The sequence below is a fragment of the Capra hircus genome, chromosome 1, assembly GCF_001704415.2.
Source record: "Capra hircus breed San Clemente chromosome 1, ASM170441v1, whole genome shotgun sequence".
NCBI classification, from domain to species: Eukaryota; Metazoa; Chordata; class Mammalia; order Artiodactyla; family Bovidae; genus Capra; species Capra hircus.
In genome coordinates, this window is record NC_030808.1 from 153,823,781 (window position 1) to 153,850,930 (window position 27,150).

At 50.3% G+C, this 27,150-nt stretch overlaps 1 protein-coding gene across 4 annotated transcripts in view; it reads left to right on the forward strand.

Moving 5' to 3' along the window:
• The window catches only part of PLCL2 (phospholipase C like 2), a 213,320-nt gene that overhangs the window by 100,952 nt on the left and 85,218 nt on the right, over positions 1-27,150 (forward strand). For 3 of the 4 annotated variants that reach the window (XR_001918544.1, XM_018053147.1, XM_018053158.1), the window contains exons 2-3: positions 19,491-21,977; positions 25,004-25,207. Coding sequence is in view for 3 of the 4 variants with exons in the window: in XM_018053147.1 (XP_017908636.1) it covers positions 19,491-21,977; positions 25,004-25,207 (2,691 nt within the window). In the remaining variant the exon portion in view is untranslated. The remainder of the gene's footprint in view (positions 1-19,490; positions 21,978-25,003; positions 25,208-27,150) is intronic. The other variant, XM_018053152.1, reaches the window with a different exon arrangement.

Genomic DNA, 27,150 nt, shown 5'->3' on the forward strand with positions numbered 1-27,150 from the left:
CGTCCAGCGGGGCCCGGGGGCAGAGGGCCAGCTCTGCACTGCGCAGGAGGAGGGGCTTGGGGAGGAAACTTGCCATCTGCCTGAGCAAGCATCCGACCTCTGAACTGGGATGGCAGGCCCCTGCCTCGAGCAGAGGCTTCTGAGGGATCTTGTTTATCGGCTCCGCTTGGTGGAGCTCAGCCCACCGCCCCGCCCTGCGCAGCACTGGGTGCGGTGGGCTGTCAGTACCGGGTGGCCCCCACGCGCAGCTGGGGGACCGGGGCGGGGAGCGACTTCCATCCGGTCCTCTCTGACCCCTGCACAGGCCAGGGGTCATCCCAGGCACCAGCCTCGCTTGACTCTCTTCATCCTTTTTGAAATGTCCTCTTGTCTCAAGTAATTCATAGAGAGCGTCAGTTCACTAAACCTCCGCCGCACGACCTAACTCAAGGCCTGCCACTATCGTCCAGGGCTGGGGGGCTGCGAGAGCAGAGGCAGCTGCGGGGGACCGGTCCAGGCTGTGTGGCAGTTGCCTTCCGCACATTCCTAATCCTCTCTTATTTTGAAAAGCCCTTGGTCTCAAGTTCTAGTCTTATTAAATTAAAAACTGCTCTACACGAATGCTTTTAAAAGCACAACCAAATTACTTGAAAAACAAATGGATAATTGGAATAAACATGGCTCAGCTGAAGCTCCAGCTCTTCTCAGAGAAGAGAATGTGATTTCCGTGTTGCCGTTACAATTTCCAGGAAACCCACGTGAACTTTACATCCTGTTGAGGGAGGAGGGGGAGATGCCTCAAATCAGATTAAAAGATAAGGTTCAGGTCATCTAATTACTAGGTGCGTTTCTCACATGCCATGAGCCACAGACCAACTTAGCAGCAGTTGACATTTTTGAACTTCAGGTGGGTTTTGAGGTGACGGGGGAGAGTCCTAGGTGGTTGATGGTGACGCTGGTGACGTATGCATATGATATGTTGTGTTTGGATTTGCAGTGAGAGCCACAGAGCACGTTCATGGGGCGAGGGGCATGATTTGACTGCCGGAGGAGCTTCCCTGGGTCGGTTGAGACAGTCAGTTGGAACAGCCCAGCCATCAGCCCCCTCACCCTGCCTCGCATCATCTCCGAGAACCCTTGCTCCCATTAAAACATGCCCTTCCGCCAACCGTAGCCCTTCGTGAAGGGGGCAGGCTGCCCTGGCGTGGCCCCTTGGCACCGCGCTCACCCACCCCGTTTGTTAGGTCCAGCAGAGCGTCCCTCCCGTTTGTCTCACTTCAGGCCAGGTTGTGGACGAGGTGCCAGCTGAGAACGGGGACCCACCCAACAGTGTGCGGGGGCACGGCATGGGCCCAGGCCCCTGGGAGTCATGGAAGAGCAGGGCTCTGCACAGCTAGGAACAGGGGGCTGATTGCAGCCCTCGATCACAGCCGGGAGCTGGGCGAGGACGCAGGGCGGCCAGGCAGGCAGGGGGTGGGGCTGAGGGTCCACCCCCAGCAGGACCGAGGATGCAGACGACTGTGGCATCCTCGAGAAACAAGCCCCCTCCAGAGGATGGGCCCCATCCCCAGAGGGCCCCCCGGGCGCGCGTCCTCGGATTCAAGGCAGCAGCGGCAGGCCTTCCCGGGGGGCCCAGTGGTTGAGGACCTGCCTGCGGGTGCAGGGAACAGGGGTCGTGGCCAGCTGGCGGGCTGCCTGCCGGTCAGGACGGGGCCACGCCTGAAGCTGGGAGTAGACTTTGGTTCCTCCTGGATCCCCAGTGCCCAGCTCTTAGCGGGGATGCCGCACGTTGCTCACAGGGCCATTTTCAAGGAGGGTAAGCGTGGCTTTCAGCTTGCCCAGGACAGGCCGTGGTGTGGTGGCGTACTTATTTAGTTTTCAGGCTTTTTCTTTTTTTTAATTTTACGACGTTGCGTTGGTTTCTGCCATACAGCAGGGCGAATCAGCCGTAATCACACACACATCCCGCCCCTGGAACCGCCCTTCCCTCCCTGGAACCCCCTCCAGGTCATCTCAGACCGGGTCCCGGGGCTGCAGAGCAGCTTGTGCAGCCGTCCACCCGACTCCGATGGTGCACGTACGTCGACGCCACCTTCCCCTCTGTGGCCCTCGGTCCCTCCCCCACTGCGTCCACAGTCCTCTCTCTGCATCTGTGTCTCCATTCCTTCCTTGCAAATACGTTCATCAACACCAGCTTTTCTGGATTCCATATATCTGCACTAAAAATACCTCCCACTGTGACCCACAAATGCCCCGGTTTGATGTCACTGTGCCCTGGGGAAGTGGAGTCCAGCAGCTGCCAGTATTCCCGACTGTCCCTGGGGTCTGTGAGTTCTGGCCCTGCTTCTGGTCCTGACTGTCCCTGGGGTCTGGGGTGCTGGTCTTGCTTCTGGTCCTGACTGTCCCTGGGGTCTGTGGGTGCTGGCCCTGCTTCTTGTCCTGACTGTTCCTGGGGTCTGTGGGTGCTGGCCCTGTTTGTGGTCCTCACTGTTCCTGGGGTCTGTGGGTGCTGGCCCTGCTTCTGGTCCTGACTGTCCCTGGGGTCTGGGGTGCTGGCCCTGCTTCTGGTCCTGACTGTCCCTGGGGTCTGGGTGCTGGTCCTGCTGGTGGTCCTCACTGTGCCTGGGGTCTGGGGGTACTGGCCCTCCTGTGGAAGCCTAGCTTGGCCACTGCTTCGTTTCCCGGCACCCTCTCTCCAGAGTCTCAGTGGGGCCTTGGTGAATCAGGGCAGAGTTGCAAAATGAACTGAAGGGTCCACCTTCAAAACCCTCAGAAGTCTAAGCACTGTTTAGAAGTGGGGGTAATTCTTGGAGTAAAGCCTGCGTCTCACTTAAGAAGGGCTTTGGGGAATTTGCAGGCAGACCAAGAATAATGTCCACAGGGTCACACACAGTTGGACTCGACTAAGGACACGCAGACCCAGAAGGAGTCCTCGTTTTTACTTCTGGATAACTTTCGTGAAATAAAATGCAGTTTAATTAAATGTGGCATTTTTAGCTTAGGCTAGCAGAAATACATATAAGGTCCATGCATGCCTGATAAGTGCCTATATTTCATTCTCACACCAGAATTCTGAAGCATGTTAGTAAAAAGCGCTTCTAGTTCCATATCTCAAAATGAAAGTCTGCAGCATTACTTTGTAAGATTGCTCGAACTTCTTGGTTTTGTAATCAAGACAGTATGAGGCAGAGACCTCTGCTAATAGTGTGTTCTGTGTTGTAGTATTTAAAACATGAATCAGCTGCAGGAAGCTGCGTTTGGGGTGAACTTTGTACCTGCTGCGTGATTAATCGTGCATGGTGGCTCGTCACGTCTCTCAGCACTTGGGGCTTGGAGCAGCGAGGGCTAGAAATGGTGACAGGAGATTTCACTGAAGCCTGAGACTGCTTCAGTCACTGGCGGCACAGGCCCATTTAAAATGCATTAATGATGAGATTTTGCTGGGTTGTAAAACTGCTTTTCATTTCAGTTTGATGAGCTAATTAATTTGGAAGGGACTCGTGGTTTTAAAAGGGTCCTAGCTGATTCAGGGGAAATGGCAGGACCAGACCTTCTGCCATCCAAATTGGCATCGCTCTGTTTTCCAAATGCTCTGGATTAATTGCTCGAGCCTTATGGATTCCTGCCATGTAGGCATTGGTATTTCTATTGATTTCTTAACCCAAGTGTAGCTTTTAATTTAAAAGAATGGGCCTTACTTTGGGCATGACAGAGAGCGTGTGTATATTGTTGCTTCCCTCATAGCTCAGTTGGTAAAGCATCTGCCTGCAGTGCAGGAGACCTGGGTTCGATTCCTGGGTTGGGAAGATCCCCTGGAGAAGGAAATAGCAACCCACTCCGGCGTTCTCGCCTGGAGAATCCCATGGGCAGAGGAGCGTGGCGGGCTACAGCCCATGGGGTCGCAAGAGTCGACATGACTGAGCAGCTCAGCCGCCACCGTTGTTGCTCATAGGGAAGCTGTTTTTGTGACATGTCAGCAGCTGTTTGCGTTAGAAAATCTTCTATTTGCATATAACACCTCTATATAGAAAAGTGGTGAGTTGGAAATTGACTATAATTTAAATTTTTTTTCAACAAATAAAGAACTTCAATAGTAATAATTTAAAAAAAAACTTATTGTGGTAATCATTGCATGATGTATGTAAGTGAAATCACTGTGTGGAACACCTTAAACATTTACAGTGCTGAGGATGGGATTATAGCTCAATAAAACTGGAAGGGGAAGAATTCGGATTATAACAAGTATAACTTTTTGAGATAACTGTAAGTGTTTAAGAAGTCATTTTAAAAGGATAGAGCTTTCTCTTTGGTGTTTGAAGTGATGAGTCTGTAAGCAGTAATCTTTGAGTTCATTCATTCATTCGGAGGGTTCATAAATAGTTAAGTGTTTTGTATCCTTTAGCTCAGTTGTTTTAGGCTGTGAAGGCAGAAATACCTACATGAATGGGCTGTTGATTCTTAAAGCTGTAAAACGAATGAGGCCTCTCTCGATGTGTTGACCTTTTACAGCACGTGGTGACTTGTCTTTGCACGTAGAAGACGTGCACTGGATTTTCAGCTTGGTACTTGCGGTTAGTTCTCCGTCCGTGGCTCTGACACGTGGGCTCCGGGCTGCAGAGGCCCTCCCAGAGGAGGCCCGAGTCCTCTGCAGGGCTGTGCTTCCTCCTGGAGTGCTGCAGGCCTCTTGCCTGCCTCCCCTTCTCCCCCCTTTCCCCGGGCCCCCCGAGCTTCTTCAGACGCCGCAGGCTCTGTCCCGTCTCCTGCCTTTGCATCTTCGGTTCTTTCTGATTAAACTCCTCTCCCCTCACAGTTCCCCGGGGTCCCACTCAGAGTCATCCCTGGGGCTGGTGAGGGCCCCATCTCCTCTTGCTTCGCTAAGGACTTTGCTCCTTCAGAGATCAGTTCCCTCCTCCAGGATCATTACTTTTCTCTTCTTCCCTGAACAGATCCCTTCAGCACGGAAACCTCTGAATAAAAAAAGAAACACACGCTCTGTAACTACTGATTCCTTTCCCTGGCTCCTCCTTTGCCGAGGTAACTGCACTCACCATCTGCATTCCTTATTAACCGCTGTCTCCAGCTCACTCTAGAGGCCTTCTGGCCTCTGCTCCTACCCTGAAACTGCTCTTGCCAGGGTCAACAAAGAGTTCTGTGCTTCCAGACCTCAAGCACCTGCCACTAACTTAACATCAAAGAAAGCATTTTAAAGGGGCGAGAGAGGTGAAAAGACATGGGCATACAGCAAAGCGGGTTGCGGAGGTGCATCCAGCTGTATCAGTGACGCCATTAAATGCGAATGGATTATGTAATACACTCAAAGGCGGAGACTGTCAGAGTGCGTTTTTCTTTTTTTTTAAGATGCAACTAAATTCAAAGATAAAAATAGTCTGAAAGCAACAGGATGGGAGAAAATGTATTATGCAAGCAGCAACTGTAAGAAGGCTGGAGAGGCTCTGCTAATACTGAGCAAGCTTCACTTTCTTGACCTTAACCTCTCAGGAGCATCATTGACTGTTCTTATATAGACACTTTATTTTTTGGCTGTTATACTACCACAGTATTCTGGCTGCGATAATACCTCCAGAATACTAGAAATTACATTTCTAGCTTCTGCTTTCTTGCCTCTTTTGCTAGTCCCTCTTTCTGTACCCAACCTAAATTATTAGAATGCATCAGATTAAATCCGAGGTCATCTTTTCTGTCTCTCCTCCTTCAGTAGGTAATCTGCTGGGGCCATCAAGGTGCCGAGGCTTCTACATTTTTAGGCTTGGCCTCTCTCCAGATTTCCAGATTCATGTATTCAACTGCCTAATTGATATCTTCATTTGGATATCTAGAGGCATCTCAAACTTAGCATATTCAAAATAAAACTACTGATCGCCCCTCTCAAAAAACTCCTCCTTAATCTTCCCCATCTAAGTAAGTGGCGTTACCATGCACCATTTAGTCAAGCCAGAAACTTGGCAGTCATCTTCGATTCCTGCGTCCCACTCGTGTGCCTGTCGGTCCGTCGGCGAGTGTCGCCAGCCCCATCATCTATGTCATCCTGAAACCGTCTCTCTCCGGCTCTGCCGTCACCTCTGCGCTCCCAGCTACTGCCGTGCTTTGTCTGCGGTTCTGTGGTTGCCTTTTCACCACTGACGTCTCTCTGTCCCCACTCTTTCTTCTTTGTAATCCACTCTCCACTGGGCACTGTTTGAAAAGAGTAAATCAGACCACGAAGCTCTCCTTTAAGCCGCTGCCCTTAGGATGAAATCCAGACGCCTTCCTGTAAGAATCTGCGGGGTGTGGTCTCTGCGCCTCCCCGTGGCCTCCTTCAGGCTCGTCCAGCTGACTGCAGCTGCTCTGGCCGCCTTGCAGCTCTGGAGCGCTCAGGCCCGTGTGAGCCTCGGTGTCTCTGCGCTTGTCACTCCTTCTCGAGGGCAGAGGGGAGTGAGTGGCAGAGGGCAGACCCACCAGTGGTTAGCATGTTGGAGGGGTCTGTCCAGAAACCTGTCTGAGTGAAGACCTGGAAGAAAGGGGAGGCACGGAGCCCCCAGCCCAGCTGGAGACTGGGAATCTTTGGAGAAGAGCTGTAGGGATTTTTGGCTGAGGGTTGCAGGACAGGGAAGGGACCTCCAAAGCCCTATGGGCCTTGAGCGTGGGACTCATGGTTTATAGCAGTAGTTGCTAGGTTGGGCAAGCATGGAAGGAAATATTAGGACTTCAGTTTAATTTTGTGAATGTTTTCCAGCCTGTACACTCTGTTAATAGACAGCACATGTATTTAATTTATAAATAAATAAACAGTTTAACAGACTGGTCAATAATGAGATCATGTAAATGAAAAGCACTTTGTTGTTTTTTTTTTTTAAATAAGTGCTTTGAATTTGTGAAAATCTCCAAACAAAGAAAAGGCCAGAAGCAGATGACTTCACTGGTTCTACCAAACATTTGAAGAAGAATTGACACCAATCCTCAAACTCTTCCTTTGTGGGTCTGTGTTATCAATTGTAACACTGATTTCTGATTTTACTTGAGTTCTCTTTCTCTTTTTCTTGGCAAGTCTAGCTCACAGGCTGTTTGTTTATCTTAAAAAAATAAAGTAAAACTGCGCTCAGCTTCATGAATTCTCTCTGTTGTCTTTTAAGATCAATTCCATTTATTTCCACTCTCATCTCTGCTGTTTCCTTCTGCCAACTTTGTTCTTAGCTTGGTCTTCATCTTCTAGTTCCTTGAGGTGTAAAGTTAGGTTGTTTGTAAGCTTTCTTATTACGGTGGCCACTTGTCCTTATGAAGTGCCCTCTTAAACCTGTTTTTGCTGCATCCCATAATGTTGCATTTCCATTTTCATTTATCCCAGGTATTTTTTATTTCTTCTTTGACCCAACAGTTGTTCAGTGGCATATTGTTTAATCTTCACATGTTTGTAAAGTTTTCCTGTAACTGGTTTTTAGTTTTACACCATGGTGGTCAGAAAAGATCCCTGATACGATTTCACTGTTCCATTTGTTAAGACTTGTTTTGTGGCCTAGCGCGTGATCTGCCCTGGAGAATGTTCCGTGTGCGTTTGAGAAGAATGTGTGTTCTGTTCCTCTCGGATGGGATGTTCTAGTATGTATCTGTCAAGTCCAGCTGGTCTCATGTGCCATTTAAGAGCAGTGTTTCCTCACTGATTTTCCATCTGGATGACCTAACCATTGATGAACATGGGGTGTTACAGTCCTTTACTACGATTCTGTTGCTGTGTATTTCTCTCTTTGGGGTCTGCTGATGTTCACTTTCCGTGCTTGGGTGCTCCATCCAGTGTTGGGTACCTGCGTATTTACAAGCATCATGTCCTCTTGTTGGACTGACCCCTTCATCACTGAGATAAAAATTCATCAGAAGGTGTTACTGTTCTGACTGCTTGAATTGGTCCAGCCAGGGGTTATAGAATATAAGATATGGCCCATTCCCACAGAAAGTTTACTTTCTATTTGAGTAGATAAGACTAACCCACATAAAACAGTTGGAGATCTGACTATAATTAAGTGTCAAATTCTAAGGCAGAGACTATACATTCTGCATGAGTTTGGAGAAGAGACAACATTGAGGCCTGGACTACTACAGGCACATGAATGGCCTGAGACTGAAAAGAATATTTTGTGGAAAGCTGAGTTTCCCTTTCACATGAATTGTGCCTTTTTTCCCCCTGATACTCCCACACACACGCCCCCCCCCCCAACACATACACTAATTTAATATGCAAACAAACCACTGGGTTTTAAAAAATGCCCTTGAAAGAAGGTGGTTTTTTTTTCCTCTTCAAGATAAGATAGAAAGAAAATAATAAACAAGAGGATGGCATAAAAATATTGTTGGTGAGGCAGTTTTCCTTTAGTCTTTTAATTTTAAAATAGCTGTGGAATTATTAAAATCCCTGACTGAAAGATCTGCTCTTCTTCTTTGTTGTGATGGGTATGGCCCACAGAGTAGCTTTTCCTGCGTCTGGATCTCTGTGGAAGCTTTGCTTCTGACTCTTGACTGCCCTGGACTGCCATCACCTTCCTCTCAATGCAGTGATGGATGTGAGGATTAAAAAATGAGGAAAATGAATTCTTCCTCCTAAGCTACTCTGACGTTGTGAAGAATCAGCACGATTTAGGGGGAGAGCGGTGACTGAGAAGGTACTCAAGTTAGTAGCTAAGAACTCACATTATGTGATTTGACTTGCATACCTGTTAAAATTCAGTATGATTTACCAGAGAATTATTAACAACTGAGGTTATATAACCACATCTCAAAATAGCTCTGTAGTATAGGAAGCCTGTGGTCAGCAGGATTTATAATGTGCTAAATAAGGAATTATCATATACACAGTTGACAAACACAGATTTCACCTCAAAGTGGGCCACTTAAGCACCATTATTACAGATTATGAATTAAAATTCATCAGTATCAGTATTTTCGCTGGAATGTAGAGTAGCACGAGTGTAGTTTATAGGGGCTCATTGTTCACCCTTAAGTTTTTCATTACTGGAGAAATCCAATGAATTTTATTGCAGTTTACGTTTGACACAGATATGGATGACAGTTTTGTAAATTTACTTTGAATAAATAGTTTGGTTGCAATGAAACTGTTTCACCAAAAGAATGTTGTCTTGAAAGTATTATATTCCATTCTAGTCCACTGATTTTATAATTAAAACCCCAGTGTTTTCAAGGCAGGTATAACCTATTGCATTGAATGATTTGGAAGCTTTAACCTGACCTGGAAAACTTCATTTTATAGGAACTGGGAAACTACCTTCTTTACATGTAGTTGTTTGGAACACTGTAGGAAACGATATGGGAATTATGAAGAAGGAATCGTCTGAAAAATTCTGATCAGAGGGTGCTTTCAGTGGTCATTGGATTATTTCTTAGATAAAACTATCATGGGGATCGTTGCTTCAGAACTTTTAAAAATGATTTTGCCTATGTACCAGTCTTGGCTGGGCCTTTCGTGGCTGCACAGGCGTTTCCCTGGCTGCGGCGAGCAGGGCTGCTCTAGTTGCGGGGCGTGGCTCCTCGTTGCGGTGCCTCCCGCGGCTGCAGGCTCTCGGGCGCGCTGGCCTCAGTGGCTTCGGCGTGTGGGCTGCGTGGTCGGGGTTGCCAGGATCCAGAGCACGTGCTCCACAGCACGTGGGATCTTCCGGGACCAGGAATCGAACCCGTGTCTCCTGCCCTGGCAGGCAGATCCTTTCCGCTGAGCCACCAAGGAAGCCCGGCGGTTTTCACATACGAATAGTTCTGCTGCTGAGTCTCTTCAGTCGTGTCCGACTCTCTGCGACCCCATAGACGGCAGCCCACCAGGCTCCCCTGTCCCTGGGATTCTCCAGGCAAGAGCGCTGGAGTGGGTTGCCATTTCCTTCTCCAATGCATGAAAGTGAGAAGTGAAAGTGAAGTCGCTCAGTCGTGTCCGACTCTTCGAGACCCCATGGACCGCAGCCCACCAGGCTCCTCCGTCCATGGGATTTTCCAGGCAGGAGTCCTGGAGTGGGGTGCCATTGCCCTCTCCATGAATAGTACATGAGTTAAATTGTGTCGCTGAATTGATGGGATTTAAAATTAACAGATTACTTTTAAGAAGGGGGGCCTTATTTCTTTGTTCTTTCTGGACAAGGAGAATGCAGCCTTCTGAAGCTTCATTTTGAGAGGGTATTTGGCTATTGGGACAGGTTCTCGAGGTGTCTTGTGCGTCACATCCATTTGGTTCTGTGGTAGCATTAAGTAGTGGCTTCAGGTGAGGCCCAGAGAGGGTGCTGTGCACCCTGATTCTTCTGGGATGGGGCCCACGCTCCACAAACCCTAGGTGATTCGAGGACTGCAGCAGCACATTTGTGACAGTGCTTCTTTTTATTCTTCTTTCATGAAGAAGTTCTTTCAGCCTGAAATGTATTTATTCATTTCTGTTCAGTTCAGTTCAGTCGCTCAGTCATGTCCAGCTCTTTGTGACCCCATCGACTGCAGCATACCAGGCCTCCTTGTCCATCACCAGTTCCTGGAGTTGACTCAAACTCATGTCCGTCGCAGCAGTGATGCCGTCTAATCATCTCCTCCTCTGTTGTCCGCTTCTCCTCCCGCCTTCAATCTTTCCCAGCACTAGGGTCTTTTCCAGTGAGTCAGTTCTTCACATCAGCTGGCCAAAGTATTGGAGTTTCAGCTTCAGCATCAGTCCTTCCAGTGAATATTCAGGACTGATTTCCTTTAAGATGGACTGGTTGGATCTCCTTGCAGCTCAGCAGGGTCTAACACAGAGTATATAAAAATTCAGGCAGTGTTTAGAGAACTTTCCCAGTATGACCTCATTTTATCATTATAGCAACCCTATGAAGCAGGGACTGTAAGTAACATGTGGGGGGGCAGGCATTTTTTAATCCCTGTTCGACAGGTGGGAAATCTGAGGGATGGAGAACACGCAACGCTAGTTGACATCTTGTGACTCATCACATTTCCATGGGTCATTCCTAAACCAGAAAGGCCATAGATTGCTGGATTATTTTGTTCTGCCTTGGAATAGAGACCATTTCACAGCTATAAATAAGAGCTCTTTTGCGATTGGTTGACTTTGCTGTTTTGATTAGCGAAACTCCATTACGGATATCCATAAATGATGTTGTTCTCTCTTTCCTGTCTCTTAGTCCGCCATTTCTCTTTTGGATAACCTTAACATTACCTTTGCAATCCTGTAAAACCTTTTATCCTTTGCCTTTAACATGTAAGGTTGACATTCTTTCTTACGAAATGATAAATCTTTATCTTCTAAAATTTATGTTAATAAAGCCAAGAGTCTAAACTTCTTAGAAGAAGTGAGATGGGTTTGCAAATTACTTTCAGAATCCAGTCAGTTTTGTGCAGCCTCTGAAACTCACCTGTGACTCCTCACAGACCTACATTTTCGTTAGGGACACCTTCATCTGGGGAATTAGAGGGAAATTCAGGGACTGCGGCCCTTTAAAAGAGAAGCGCTTTTCTCATCAGTATTCACTGCACGCACCACATCTGCAAACAGGATCCTGTAGGCAGCCTGTGGCTAGATGTGAGTGGATCACCTGGAATCCGCTTGAGCGGCAGTGCTTACCTCCATTCCCCCGTGTTCACGTTCTTTTTCACTCTGGCCGCCTTCAAGTTTCCTCTTTGCATGTATTTTTCAGCAGGTTGACTCCAGTACGGTAAGTCCAGGAGTGCGTGTGTGTGCCGTCGTGCTTGAGTTTCTCGGATCTAGTTTTGGGAAATTCTAGGACGTTATTCCTTCTCGTGCTGTCTCTCTCTTATCCTGCTGGGACTCAGTTTTCACATATGTTCTACAACAACTCTGGGATGCTGTTTACATTTTCTACTTTTAAAATCTCTTTGTGTTTTATTTTGGACAATTTCTGTTGACACCTTTTCAAGTTTACTGACTCTTTCCTTGGCTATGTTCAGTCTGCTTATAAGCCTATCAAAGGAATTCATCAGCTCTGATATTTAGAGTTTTTAAATAGCATTTCCATTGAACTTGTTTTTATAGTTTCCATCTTTCTGCTGAAATAGCCCATTTCCATGAAAGGCTCCTGAATACTGTCTACCCCCCATTCCTTTGTATATTAATACGAGTTGTCTTAGAGTCCCCGTCTGAAAGGTCTGGGTTCTCTCTGAGTCTGACTGCTCATTGCTTTGTCTCTTAACAGTGGATTTTTTCCTTACCTTGAGTGTGTGTAGTCTAATTTTTATTGAACGCTAAACATCATGTTTAATGGAGATCGAGGTAAATACTATTTATGCTCAGAAATGAACGTGCCTCTTCTTCTTCTAGGTCTTTCTTGTTTGGGGAAGTTGAGTCACTCTGGTCAATAACTGATCTGGGCTTGTGTTTTAAGTTGCCATTGTTACCTTGAGAGTCCCACTCCTCCAAAGTCCCCTACCTGCGGACCATGCCACCACGGCCTTGTGTCTAGGTGGGGACTGGGGTCCAGGGGGGTCACGCGAGGCTCCTGCTCTGCCATGGGCTTCCAGCTGCAGCGCCTGCGTCAGAAAGAGGTCTCTCTCCACGGTCTTGCCCCTGCCCCAGGGTGCACCGCTTGCCACGTAGTGCTTGGCTTCTTCCGGACTCAAGGGGATTCTCAGCCCCCCGGTCTAGTTTCAGTCTTAGGAAGCCGTGTGCAGGTGGGCTTCAGGGCTGGGACCCTTGGGCACCCCGTCCTGCTCCCCGAGTCACCAGGCTCCGCTGTGTCCGTGGCGCCATTCCCCCTTCTGCTGATGGTGGCAGAGTTCTGCATTATCGGTGCAGGCTTCCCAGTCCGAGGGGTGGTAGGTCTTGGCCCGCGAGCCTGCAGAAGTAGACGAATTTTGCTTCTGCCTTTCCCCGAGTGGCCCAGGGGAAAGCAGGCTTGCCACAGTTTCCACTGTAGCTTAGGCTTAAGGCTTTTGCTTCTGGATGGGAGCGGGGCTTGGGGAGTGGTCAGGTTCCATGGTGACCCTTCACCTGCTGCATTCCTGGGCCCTAGAGAGGGGCTCCCTCCCGCTCTGCCCTTGTCTTCCTCGGGAGCAGCCCACGAGGCTTCCCTGGGAGTGCCGTCTCGCCCTGTGTGTGGGGCTCCCAGTTACCCAAGCTGATGCAGTGAGCAGCCTTCAGGGTTTCCTTACAGTTGTAAGTGATCTCTCGTATGCGCTTCTGTGATGGCCCCCCTTCCTCCCGCGCTCTGCAAACTGTGAAATGACAGTGTCTGTGTCTTTCCTGTCCTCGGAGGGGCTTCCACTCCTCGGCGTTCAGGTCCCTCATGACCACGGTTCTCTGATGGGCATAAGAAAGGCGGTGACCTTGTTGACAGCCTGGTTTGTTTCTTGCCAAGTGGGAACACGTTCCCTTTCGGCTTTCTGGATCAGAAGCTGCTGTCGGAGCTGGACCCGCCTGCCCCGGGGACTCTCCCGACACCCGCTGGCTCCCAAGCCGTCAGCAGGTCGGTGAGGGGTGCACCCTCGGGCCGAGCAGCTTTCTGTCGCTCACAGTGAAGGGCCCCTCCGTGCGAGCGGGAGGCAGCAGTCGGCCGTACCTCGCTTTCCTTGGGTCATTTTGTTCTTTGTCCATTCATCTGACGCGGTGAAATGACCTTCAGAGTGACCGGTTTTGCTCCAGATCTTTACTTTTTTTTTTTTTTTTCCTTTTTGCTCCTCTTGGAGAGCACATCAAAGTTTTAAAGATGTATGAGAAAACCTTGCAAGGTAACCCTGATGTGCCTGGCATGACATATTCCTTCAACTCAGAGCTGTCGTTACTGAGCTACAGAAAGGTCAGGCCTTGCTGTGCCTTCTTATGGGGCTGCGAGTTGCTTCCGGGGTGTTTTGTTTTGTTAAAGATAGATGTTTCTCTAACTCAGTGTTTCTAAACTCTCTTTAATTCCCAGACTCCCTCCAGTAAACATAAAGATCTCATACCCTTGTCTAATGTTACTTACAGATCAGATTAAATAACTGAACTCACACAAACCAGAAGGGTAAACGCTGCTCCGTCCACAGGCCCCACCCCCGTTCTGTCAGTGCCCCCCCCCCGCCACGAGAACCACCGCTCCTTCTCCCGGTGGATGAATCTCGATGATTCGTCATTTTCTCGTAGCGTTTACTGAGACACTCCCTGACGGCTCCGCTGGTGAAGACTCCGCCTGTGATGCTCAATCCCTGGGTGGGGAAGGTCCCCTGGAGAAGGGAAAGGCTGCCCACTCCAGTGTTCTGACCTGGAGAATTCCATGGACAGTATAGTCCATGGGGTCGCAAGGAGTTGGACACAACTGAGTGACTTTCACTGTCTCTGGCAATCAAACAGAAAATGGAAAGAAATCAGCTAGAAATACAGGAGGGCGACCTCCCTGGTGGTCCAGCGGGTGAGAACCTGCCTTGCAGTGCAGGGGACGCAGGCCCGATCCTGGGCTGGGGGGTGGGAATCCCACATGCTGTGGAGCAGCTGGGCCGCACGCGGGTCTAGGGGGGATCCCATGTGCTGCAGGTGCTGATGCCCAGGCACTGTGGAGCTTGTGGGCCAGCGCTGAGCCCCGCCACGACTGGGGGTCCGTGCTGTGCAGATCCTGCCTGGTACAAGGAAGACCCCGTGGGCCACCGCTGAGCCCCGCCACGAACGGCGGTCCGTGCTCTGCAGCGAAAGATCCTGCCTGATACAAGGAAGACCCCGAAGGCCACGGCTGAGCCCCGCCATGACTGGGGGTCCATGCTCTGCAGATCCTGCCTGATACAAGGAAGACCCCGCGGGCCACGGCTGAGCCCCGCCACGACTGGGGGTCCGTGCTCTGCAGCGAAAGATCCTGCCTGATACAAGGAAGACCCCGCGGGTCACCGCTGAGCCCCACCACGACTGGGGGTCCGTGCTCTGCGGCGAAAGATCCTGCCCGATGCAAGGAACACCCCGCGGGCCACCGCTGAGACTGACACACCCAAACACATCAGTAATTTTGAAAGGAAAAAAGAAGGACATACAAGAGGAATGCCCTGGGACTCGGGAGGCCTGTCCCTCCCAACCGGGCAGCAGCTCCTGGTCCTTGAGGCCAGGCTGCGGCTCCTTGGGTGGGTGTCCCCTTCTCCAGGAGGCGCCTTGGTGGTTGTGTTGAAACCGAGCCCCTTGGAGCCTGCAAGAGAGTGAGGCCCGTGTGTCTGTCTCCTCACTCCAGGATGAGAGTGTTTGAAACCGCCCACCCCCATTACGGACTGGACTGTGCCCTCCAAAATACCCCGTCAGCACTCATTTTAGAGGCAAAAAGGTAGTGACAAGCCTCTGTTACATAAAGTAGGCAGTCTTGTTAGAAGCAGGTATGTTTTTCCACTGGGCTCTGTGTGGCCACTTCCCTTTATAATGTTAGACATAAGTTCTATGAAGGTTTTCATTCCTCCTGAGCTTGCTGTGCTGTGGTGTGGAAGAGCTTGCTTATTGCCTCTTTCTAGCTCACTGCTTTCACAAAATTATTCCTGGTCCTAAAGTGTTATTCTCAATATGTGTGGGTTAAATGTATAGATGAATCTTTCAGCTTCTGTCCCACTCAGAATTCTGTGATCCTGTGTTGAGATTTGAGAATTTCAGGGTTGGTGCGGAGGCGGGTTCTTTCGGTAGCTGGCTTTCTTCTACACGAGACCTCACGTTTGTGTTCCTTCTCTTGGAGTGAAAACTGCTGATGGGCAGCAGGGATGCACCAGTGGCCCAAGGTTATTTACAGGCTGTGGTTCTTACCTGCCGGAAGCTCAGCTGACGCATGCTTACAACATTCAGAGCCAGTTCTGAAACGTCACCTGTACTGTTTTTAAGTGTTTGGAGGCATCTCCATCTCAGCAGAAAAGCATGTCTCTTACTCTGATGTTAGGAGAGTCAGTGCGCCTAAGTTGTATGAGTTTAGTTTTCCTTTAGTTAAAAGGAGCTGTAGGTGTAGCACATACACTTTCCTCACTTTTTAATTTTAAATTTGAGCTCAGCCCACTCCAGTGCTCTTGCCTGGAGAATCCCAGGGACGGAGGAGCCTGATGGGCTGCCGTCTATGAGGTCGCACAGAATCGGACACGACTGAAGCGATTTAGCAGCAGCAGCAGCAACATTCAGAGGCAACATAGCAAATAGATTCCGATTCTGCTGCAGACGAGCTGCCTAGCTGAGGCACATGATCTCTGCTAAAAGTGAAAAACAGTGGAAATAAATACAAGTGGGACCAAGATTCTGGGACAATAGCAGCAAGGAAGACAGTATCGAAGATCAGAGACTACAAGCTGCTTCTTTAGAAAAGATAAACAAAATTGATAAACCTTCAACCAGACTCATCGCGGAAAAAAAACAGAAAGGGCTCAAATCAATAAAACTGGAAATGAAACAAGGAGATTACAACTGACCCCGCAGAAATACAGAGATCATAAGAGACTACTACAAGCAGCTCTATGCCAATAAAGCGGCCGAGCTGGAAGAAATGGGTTCGTTCTTAGAAAGGCAGAGTCTCCGGAGCAGGAGGAAACGGAGAGTGTGGACAGAGCAATCGCGAGCACTCCCGCAGACAGAAGGTTCTGGGGCAGACGGGGCCGGCGGGCCCGGGTCTCCCCTCCGCGTGCACGCCCTTCCTTTCTCGGGCCCGGGGGCGGCTCGCCCTCATGTCCTGCCGCCGCTTCCGGCCAGGGGTCCTGGTCCCGCCGGGGATGAGGGCCAGCTCCCCCGTCGTCCGTCTCTAGGCACGCACCCTTCTCCTGCGATGCTTTCTCATAGCTTTGTCTGCCGGTGGGGAGGGAAAGACAGCCTCCGGGTGCTGTGGAGAGAACAGGGGTGGTTCTGGTCGGGAAGGAGGGAGGTGCGGCCTCTGCTTAGGGGAGTCCGCGCTGTCTCTGCCTCAGCCTGGACTCGGGGGCCGTCACGTGCCTGTGGCGGGTCAGAGCCCTAAAGTCACCCAGCAGAGCCTGCGAAGAGCAGGGTTGTGTTTCTGCCGCCACGGGGATGCAGCTTAAGCCACTGCTTGTCCCGTGGATGTGGGCGGGCAAGCACGCGGGGACAGGCAAGCCCGTGCCGGCGTTACTAACCTGCTTTGAAACTTGCCCTTTCCATCTGAATAGCAAAGAGGTTCCAAATATGTTGTTGTAATAAATTAGAAAGTGGTGGTCCAGTGTTAAGCAATACGTTGAGAAAGACAGAATAAATGATTACAATGCTGAGAAAATGCTGTATACATATTTCAGTGAACAATTGGGTCAGTGCCTCCATTTAGCTTTGTGATTTCTTTTTACTAATGGCAGCTTTGAGATATAATTTATAAAAATTATAAAGGTACTTAATTAGCATGTCGTCCTTATGAAAGTGTGTTGTTGAAGGTAAAGACAACCCTCACTCTGAAACTCATGCATTTGTTTCATGCCCTTATGCATGGCTGGTTATAACCTTAATTTCATACCAACTTGCTTAAATAGATAGAATACAATCTAAATTTAAGGGATTGGAAGAGCTATAGTACAGCGTATCTTATGGATACCATCACTGCAGTTTTAATGTCTTCTGCACTTTATTGTTCTGAGGATACAACTGTAAAGAAATACTCTGCCATCCAGCCTTTCTATTTTCTCTTGGCGTTCAGATCACAAAAGCCTCTCAGGTTCATTCGGAAACTTTGAGGGAAATGATACCTATGTGATTTAAAGTTTAATTACCTCTGCAAATTGCTTTTGGAAGTATAGGTATTTGAAAAATAAAAGTGGTTTTAAGTTTCAGACCTAACGAATAGCTTAATCACTTTTCAAAATGTAGAGGTTTTATTCAAAATAGATTCTCTCCAGAGCAGGAAGGTTAGAATGCCTTTGTATGAGATTTTGCATGCTCTTTACTTTATTGCTGTGAAAGTCATATAATCCCAATCTTTCTCTCTGTTTCTTATTTATGAATATAATGACTTACTGAAAATTGATCACTAATTTCATATACCTCCTGCGAGGCAGTGTCAAGTTTTAGGTTTAAACTATGAAAGATGTAGCGAGGTCATTTGAGCATTTTTTAAAAATAAAATAATAAAGATGTCTGTACAGGGAAAGAACTTAAATACATACATAGATGTGGCGTCAGCTCCTCATGGTGGACACCCATGACATTATGCAGGGAAGCTGAGGAACAATGCAAAACGCCTTACACGTCAGGTGCTGCCTGACGTTCTCACTAGGTAGTGCTGCTGCTGCTGCTAAGCCGCTTCAGTGGTGTCCTCCTCTGTGCGACCGCATAGACGGCAGCCCACCAGGCTCCCCCGTCCCTGGGATTCTCCAGGCAAGAACACTGGCGTGGGTTGCCATTTCTTTCTCCAATGCATGAAAGTGAAAAGTGAAAGTGAAGTCGCTCAATCGTGTCTGACTCTCAGCGACCCCATGGACTGCAGCCTACCAGGCTCCTCTGTCCATGGGATTTTCCAGGCAGGAGCACTGGAGTGGGTGCCATCGCCTTCTCCTGGTAGCTTTAATAGTCTTTTACTATTAGGAGACTTGTTCTAATCACTCATCTGGTGCACGGGAGCAGGCTTTAATCGAACTCCAGAATTTTAGAAGCGCCACCACCCGAAGTCTGTGGCTCCCACCCAGACTTAAAATAATGGCAGAAGTAAAACCATATCTATTTGAAGTATTTAGGAGCGTGACTAATCTAATATGAGACTCTGAAGAGCCAGGAATGGCTGCTGGAATTCCAGGGTCTACTCATGTAACACATAATTTAATGGCTCATGCCGAGTTTTCCAGACGCAGCCCAGACAGCTCAGTGAGTCCACGTGGGTAGGGAGCGGTTTTAAGCTTTACAGTACATTCCTGCTCCCTAGACTGATGCCTAAACTGTAAATGCCGGGGCATCACTGCTTGGAGAGCTGATTCCATGGGAATTCTGAGGAAAGTGGTCTAGTGACACCCTTTTGAGAAGCCTGGTTAGGAGAAGGGTATCCAGCAGGGCCTGCTGAGTGGGTGTGTGACCCGTGTGTGACTCGGGCCCTGCAGGGGTCTTAATGCCCTTCTACAGCCTTCTTAAACTCAGTTTCTGAACACTGAGTCCTGCTTGGTCATTTTTCCTCTGAGCCCTGCAAACCCTGTGGCCAGTTCTGTATGCAAGCTTTTATTGTGTTTTGCTTTTAAATCGTGTCTCTTGACATTTATGGATTGCAATTATTCCATAATGATTTTTTAACCTGTCTGTATTAGGCTGTAATGGAGAAGGCAATGGCACCCCACTCCAGTGTTCTTGCCTGGAGAATCCCAAGGACGGGGGAGCCTGGTGGGCTGCCGTCTATGGGGTTGTGCAGAGTTGGACACGACTGGCGTGACTTAGCAGCAGCAGCAGCAGCAGCAGCAGCATTAGGCTGTAAACACAGAGGCCACTTCTAAGCCTCAGAAGTGAATGAGCGCCATGCATTTCGGGACATACAATAGGAAATCCTAAGAGTATGAGTTTTCTCCCAAGGAAATTAAATTTCTGTTCCTAGTCTTGAACACAGAAGCCTACGTTTGTGCTCTTCTAATCCACTGTGGTTTTTCTCTCCTAGGATGGTACCAAACAGAAACGGGAGCGGAAGAAGACCGTCTCCTTCAGCAGCATGCCCACAGAGAAGAAGATTAGCAGTGCGAGCGACTGCATTAGTGCCATGGTGGAGGGCTCCGAGCTCAAAAAGGTCCGCTCCAACTCCAGGATTTACCACAGGTATTTCTTGCTGGACGCCGACATGCAGAGCCTGAGGTGGGAACCATCCAAGAAGGATTCTGAGAAAGCCAAGATTGACATTAAGTCCATCAAGGAAGTGAGAACAGGGAAAAATACAGACATATTCCGCAGCAATGGTGTTTCCGACCAGATATCCGAAGACTGTGCGTTCTCGGTCATCTACGGAGAGAATTATGAGTCACTCGATCTGGTTGCCAACTCTGCAGACGTTGCAAACATCTGGGTCACGGGACTGCGGTACTTAATTTCTTATGGAAAACATACCCTTGACATGTTAGAAAGTAGCCAGGACAACATGAGGACTTCTTGGGTTTCACAGATGTTTAGTGAAATTGATGTAGATAACCTGGGACATATAACTCTATGCAGTGCTGTGCAGTGTATCAGGAATCTCAATCCTGGCTTAAAAACAAGCAAAATCGAGCTTAAGTTCAAAGAACTGCATAAATCCAAGGACAAAACTGGTACTGACGTCACAAAGGAGGAGTTTGTTGAGGTTTTCCACGAGCTTTGTACTAGACCTGAAATTTATTTCCTTTTAGTTCAGTTCTCAAGCAATAAAGAATTCCTTGATACCAAGGACCTGATGATGTTTCTGGAGGCAGAGCAGGGTGTGGCGCACATAAATGAGGAAATAAGCCTGGAGATTATCCACAAGTATGAGCCATCCAAAGAGGGTCAGGAGAAGGGCTGGCTGTCCATAGACGGGTTCACCAACTACCTTATGTCACCTGACTGTTACATATTTGATCCAGAGCATAAGAAGGTCTGTCAGGACATGAAGCAGCCTCTATCTCATTACTTTATAAATTCATCTCACAACACATACCTGATCGAGGATCAGTTCCGAGGCCCCTCTGATATCACAGGGTACATCCGAGCTCTTAAAATGGGCTGCCGGAGCGTGGAGTTGGACGTCTGGGACGGGCCGGATAACGAGCCTGTGATTTACACGGGCCACACCATGACCTCTCAGATTGTCTTCCGCAGCGTCATCGACATCATTAACAAGTTTGCCTTCTTCGCTTCCGAGTACCCGCTCATCCTGTGTTTGGAAAATCACTGCTCCATCAAGCAGCAGAAGGTCATGGTGAGGCACATGAAGAAGATCTTAGGGGACAAGCTGTACACGACATCTCCCAACGTGGAGGAATCGTACTTGCCGTCCCCAGACGTCCTGAAAGGGAAGATCCTTGTCAAGGCGAAGAAGCTGTCCTCCAGCTGTTCCGGGGTCGAGGGCGATGTCACCGACGAGGATGAGGGGGCGGAGATGTCCCAGAGGATGGGCAAGGAGAGCACAGAGCTGCCCAACCACTTGCCTGCCAAGCGCTTCCAGCTCTGCAAAGAGCTGTCAGAGCTGGTGAGCATCTGCAAGTCCGTGCAGTTCAAGGAGTTCCAGGTGTCCTTCCAGGCTCAGAAGTACTGGGAGGTCTGCTCCTTCAACGAAGTGCTGGCCAGCAAGTACGCCAACGAGAACCCCGGGGACTTCGTCAATTACAATAAGCGCTTTCTGGCCCGGGTCTTCCCCAGTCCGATGAGGATTGACTCCAGCAACATGAACCCACAGGATTTTTGGAAGTGCGGCTGTCAGATCGTGGCCATGAACTTCCAGACCCCCGGGCTGATGATGGACCTGAACGTGGGCTGGTTCCGGCAGAACGGGAACTGCGGCTACGTGCTGCGGCCAGCCATCATGCGGGAGGAAGTCTCCTTCTTCAGCGCCAACACTAAGGACTCGGTGCCGGGGGTCTCCCCGCAGCTGCTCCACATCAAGGTCATCAGCGGGCAGAACTTCCCCAAGCCCAAAGGCTCGGGCGCCAAGGGCGACGTGGTGGACCCGTACGTGTATGTGGAGATCCACGGCATCCCTGCCGACTGTGCCGAGCAGAGGACGAGAACCGTGCACCAGAACGGGGACGCGCCCATCTTCGACGAGAGCTTCGAGTTCCAGGTCAACCTGCCCGAGCTGGCCATGGTGCGCTTCGTGGTCTTGGACGACGACTACATCGGCGACGAGTTCATCGGCCAGTACACCATCCCCTTCGAGTGCCTGCAGACGGGCTACCGCCACGTGCAGCTGCAGTCGCTGACCGGCGAGGTCTTGGCGCACGCGTCCCTGTTCGTGCACGTGGCCATCACCAACCGGAGAGGGGGCGGCAAGCCCCACAAGAGGGGCCTCTCCGTGCGGAAGGGGAAGAAGTCCAGGGAGTACGCGTCCCTGAGGACGCTGTGGATCAAAACTGTGGACGAGGTCTTCAAGAACGCCCAGCCCCCGATCCGGGACGCCACGGACCTCAGGGAGAACATGCAGGTAGGCGGGGGTCCGCCTCCGCGGAGGCTCAGGAGGCTGCTAGAGGGTTTCCGCGAACAGCTGTGTATCTGATCGAAAGTACTTTGTGAATTCCAGTTACTTGTGAGAATGCTCACCCACTGATGTCATTTTTTTTCTCCCCATCATGTAAATTTCCAAAAGGGCAGTTGGGCCTTCAGCACGTTGATGACACTTGGGAATGAGCCGGCCTTGTTTCTGAGCCCATAGAAGGCTCTGGTCCTGGTAGCCCCTAAGGAACACTTTTCCTAAAAGCGCAGGTGGGAATTTCTCCTATTTCTGGGCACTCCTGAGCTGGAGCGCACGGACAGCCTGTCGACATGAAAGGACACGCCCCGCCCTTTCTTGCCGGGCGATCCTGCTGCGGGAATGGCAAGGCTGTAAACAGCCAGTGTCTGAGTGTTGAGCCTGCACTTGACTCTGGAGCCCAGCAGTCTAGTTGTTTGAGTAAGAGACACATGATGCCTGTATGTATTAGACATCTAAGATAGTAACCACCTCTGAACCACATAGCAGCTGCAAGCAGGCAGTCAGGGTTATGTATGTGAGTATTGTTCACGTGTCTAGCAGGATATGGGGGCTGCCAGTGATGAGAACAAGGCGTGAGGCTGCCCCTACACACACACACCAGCCCCCCCCACACACCCACCCACACACACCCCAGCCCCCGCACGTGCACACACACACACACACCAGCCCCCCCACACACACCCACACACACACACCCCAACCCCAGCACACACACACACACACCCCAACCCCAGCATACACACACACACCAGCCCCCACACATACACACCCCAACCCCAGCATACACATACACACACCCCAGCACACGTACACACACACACACCAGCCCACACAACACACACACATACCCCAACCCTAGCACACACCCACACACACCCACCCACACACACCTACACACCCCCCCCAACCCCAGCAGGCACACACACACACCCCAGCACATGCACACACACACACACACCAGCCCACACAACACACACACACACCCCCCAACCCCAGCACACACACACACACCCCAACCCCAGCACACACACACACACCCCAACCCCAGCACACAGACACACACACACACACCAGCCCCCCCACACACAGACCCCAACCCCAGCATACACATACACAGACACACATACACACACACACACCCCCAGCACATGCACACATACACACACACACACACACCAGCCCACACAACACACACACACCCCCCAACCCCAGCACACACATACACACCACAACCCCAGCACACACACACACACACACACACACACACCCCAACCCCAGCACACAGACACACACACACACCAGCCCCACCCCCACACATACTAGCCCCTGCACCCAGACACGCACATACACCAGCCCCAGCACACAGACAGACAGACAGACACACACACACACCAGCCCCAGCACACGCACACACACCAGCCCCCCCACACAGACACACACACGCACCAGCCCCAGCCTGTGTGTCCATCCCAGAGACACATGTGTGTGAAGACACATGTGTACATGTCTATGACCATTAAGAGCAGGATGCCAGCAGCAAGGAAAACTAACAGAGCTTCCCACAGCGGAGAAATGTTATCGTTTGTCTCAAAGCAAAGTATATCAGGAACACAGACAGCTGCCCCCCCACCCGTCTCCGAGGCTGCTGTGGTCAGGGACCTCAGCTCCCGAGGCTGCCGTGGTCTGGGACTCAGCCCCGAGCAGGCCGCAGGCACGCCGGCGTGTACGAGAAGCTGTGCGTCGCCCTTCGGGGGCTGTGTGTCTGCACTGTGTGTGTGCTGTGTGCAGGGCGCTGTGCCTGGGCCGTGGCGCCTGGGTGGGCAGGACCCCGCAGGTGCCTGTGGTTGGGGGGTGGGCATTGGGAAGGGGCAGCGGGTGGGGAGCGGGAGACGAAATGACCAGGGTGACGGCAGGTGGAGAAGAAGTCGGGGCTCTGAGGGCCCCCCTGCGCTCCCAGGCATCCAGGATGCTCAGCTTGATGATCATCGATCAAACCAACGTGCTGCTCATCTCCAAGGACTGGGGCGTTTGAGTGCAGAAGGCACAGGTCTGGGGGGCTTGGACCCCTGCCCCCCAGGCGCCATCCTCAACCCAGGTTGGGACCCAGGTGCACCTGGATCTCCCGTGTTTCAGTTAGAATGTCCCTGTTGCGGCAGCGCAGGGTCGAGAGTGTTGGCCTCATCCTGAGCCGACTTCAGGTACCAGCCTGACCCCCTCCCCTGCCGGCCGTGTGACCCCCTACGGACAAGAGGCCACAGCCGATGCTCGGTCCCCGTGGGCCCAGCGTGGTGGTGGAGGGTCAGATGGGGCCACATGTAACGCACGTGCCTCCAAACGGCACTCAAACGCCTGCTCACGGCTTCCTCTAGTGATTAGAAATAAAGGACGTGGAATGCAGGAGGAGCAGTGGGACCCCCGGAGATGGGGCGATGGGCAGGGCAGGCTGTGGTCCCCGGGTTTCCCGCCCGAAGCTGCAGCTTCCCCCAGGTTCCTCTAGCTTTGGAACCAGCGGGTATAAACAGCTGAGAGGGACTCGGGTTCCTACCTGCCAGATGCTCCTCTCCTTTTTGGATGGCTGGCCTACTTGATACTTAGTTGAAGCCTGATTCCATTTTTTTCTCATCTTTTTGAAAGCAGAAGATATTTTTTTTTGGTTTGTTTTCTTGTAATTGCATATCAGTGTTTGCGCTGCTGTGAACTTTGATCTGAAAAGTGGCTTTGCCCTTCAAAAGAATTTGACTTGTTTGCCTTTTCTGCCCTTTGGATAAATTGGTGTTACAAATGTCTATGACTACGTTTACTTTGGAAAATAGCCCTTTTCCCCAGGATAAAATAATCATTAACCACGTCTGTCGTAACACTGACACTAACCGTTGCGCCAGGCAGCCCCAGGATAACCAGGTGCGTCGAGTACGGCATCCTCGGGAAACTCAGCCCCTGCTGCATTACAGAGCGCCTTCTTTCTTCCCACTGAGCAGAATGCAGTGGTGTCCTTCAAGGAGCTGTGCGGCCTCTCCTCCGTGGCCAACCTCATGCAGTGCATGCTGGCGGTGTCTCCCCGCTTCCTGGGACCTGATAACACGCCCCTGGTGGTCCTGAACCTCAGCGAGCGGTACCCCACCATGGAGTTGCAGGGGATCGTGCCTGAGGTTCTGAAGAAGATCGTGACGACTTACGACGTGGTGAGTGGCTCTTCCCACTTTCAGCGTGCCCCGGGGGAGAGAGGCGTCTCGGGCCAGTACCCTTGATGTGCTCAGGAGCTCTGGCTGAGGACTTTCCTTTATCTGTGCTGGAAGCGTGACTGCCCAGACCTTGCTGCATTTGAAAGACTTTAGTGTTCCGTTGTTGCTGTTCTAGAAAGCAGGACTCAGACACGTGCCTCCATTGCATCAAATAGTAGTCAGCTTTTTAGGAATACATCTGAATTGCTTTCTAAAGCATACACAATTTTCGACACAGAGTAAGGATTTTTTTTTAATCTTTGCCTGCAGCCAGCCATTGATTCACCCATATTTTGTTTTCATTTTTCAAACTGGCAGAGGTGAGAAAGTTAGTTTTTTTCTAAAATGCCTTTTAAATACCCTCAGAGGCAGGTGTCTCCACCACGTGCCTGGACCGTGCAATGCCCTCCCTCCTGACAGCAGCCACCCCGTGGTGCCCATGGTTGGTAATCAGCTTAGTGTCAGTGAGGAATCCTCGGGACACCCAGAATGCTGCATTTTTGCACTTGAGGTCTGTCTTGCATTTTCTTAATCTCATCCTGCTCTCGCTGTCCTTTTTGATTGATTGTAACTCTGAGGGAGGCGTTGCCGGGTGAGCACCGCCCTTTGGAGCTCATGGTGTAGCTGCAGCTATCTGAACCCCTGCTGGCGCCAGCGGTCAGGGTTGAGGGTGGGGTTGGACGCTCCCCTCTCAGATGGGCGAGGCTGCCACCTGTGCTCAGAGGCCACAGGCCTCACCCACCCCACCTCCACCCTCGAAGCGGGCGTTCAGACCACAAGACTGGAGGCTGCTTCTGCCTTAGGCTGCTGTGGTCTGAGACGGATCGGGAGGGGCTTCGTGAAGTTTAGCAGAAATGTTTGCTTGCTGTTCCATAAGTGGATCAGAAAGTGGCAATTCAGAGGACTTGATACGATTTAAAGAAAAGAAGAAAAAGGCTTTCGATCAGCGTTTCCCACACTGTGTGCTGAGGAGCCTTGGTGGGATGTTAAGGTGTCCCCAGGGAGAAAGGATTCCGTGTTGAAATAATTTAGGGAAATACCAGCTTGACTAAAAGCAATCAGATGTCGTCTCTGTGGGCCTACATGGGGCCTTTTGTTTGCTGGCAGTGGCCTTCCAAAGGCTGAAGGGCGTAGCGTGCCCTGTTTCTCGCACTGACTTGCCATGGAGTACTATTCCCTAAAGCGAAAGTTCGGGAAGTATTTTTATTCTTGGGCTTCTCCACTTGGCCTTATTCATTGACGTCTTTGGGTGAATAAGGTTTGGAAGTGCAAATCAGAACAATGCAGTGTTTGTTTTTTTTTTTCTTTCCCCGGTTTTGTTGAGAAATAATTGACTTTCATGTGTAAGTTTAAGGCGTGCCGCCTGATGGTTTGATTCACACACGTTGTGAGCTGGTTACAGTGGGCTCAGTGAACATCTGTCTCCTCAAATAGACATAATGTTAAAAATAAAGAAGAAGGGAAAAACATTTTTCCTGTGATGAGAGCTCTTCGTTTTCCCTCCTGACAGGTTTCCTGCGTATCAGTCATCTTGTGCGTTTCATTCCCAGGACGTCTTTGTCTTGCAGCTGGGAGCGTCTGCCCCTTGGCTGCCCTCCTCCGCTTCTCGGCTCTCCGCTTCTGGGGACCACAAGCCCCGTCTCTCTCGCCGTCAGCTTGGCTTTTTGTTTCTGTCTTCCTCTCTACGTGTACGAGCGGTCATGCAGCGCTTGTCTTTCTCTGACTTATTTACACGCGTGCCTTCAAGGTCCGTCTGTGCTGTCCCAGATGATAGGGTCTCTTCATTTTTTATGACTAATATTTATATGTGTAATACGTGCGTATGCAGATACATGTCTGTCTCACAGCTCCGTTATCTGTCGATAGACACTTGGGTTGTATCCATGTCTCGGCTGTTGTAGGTC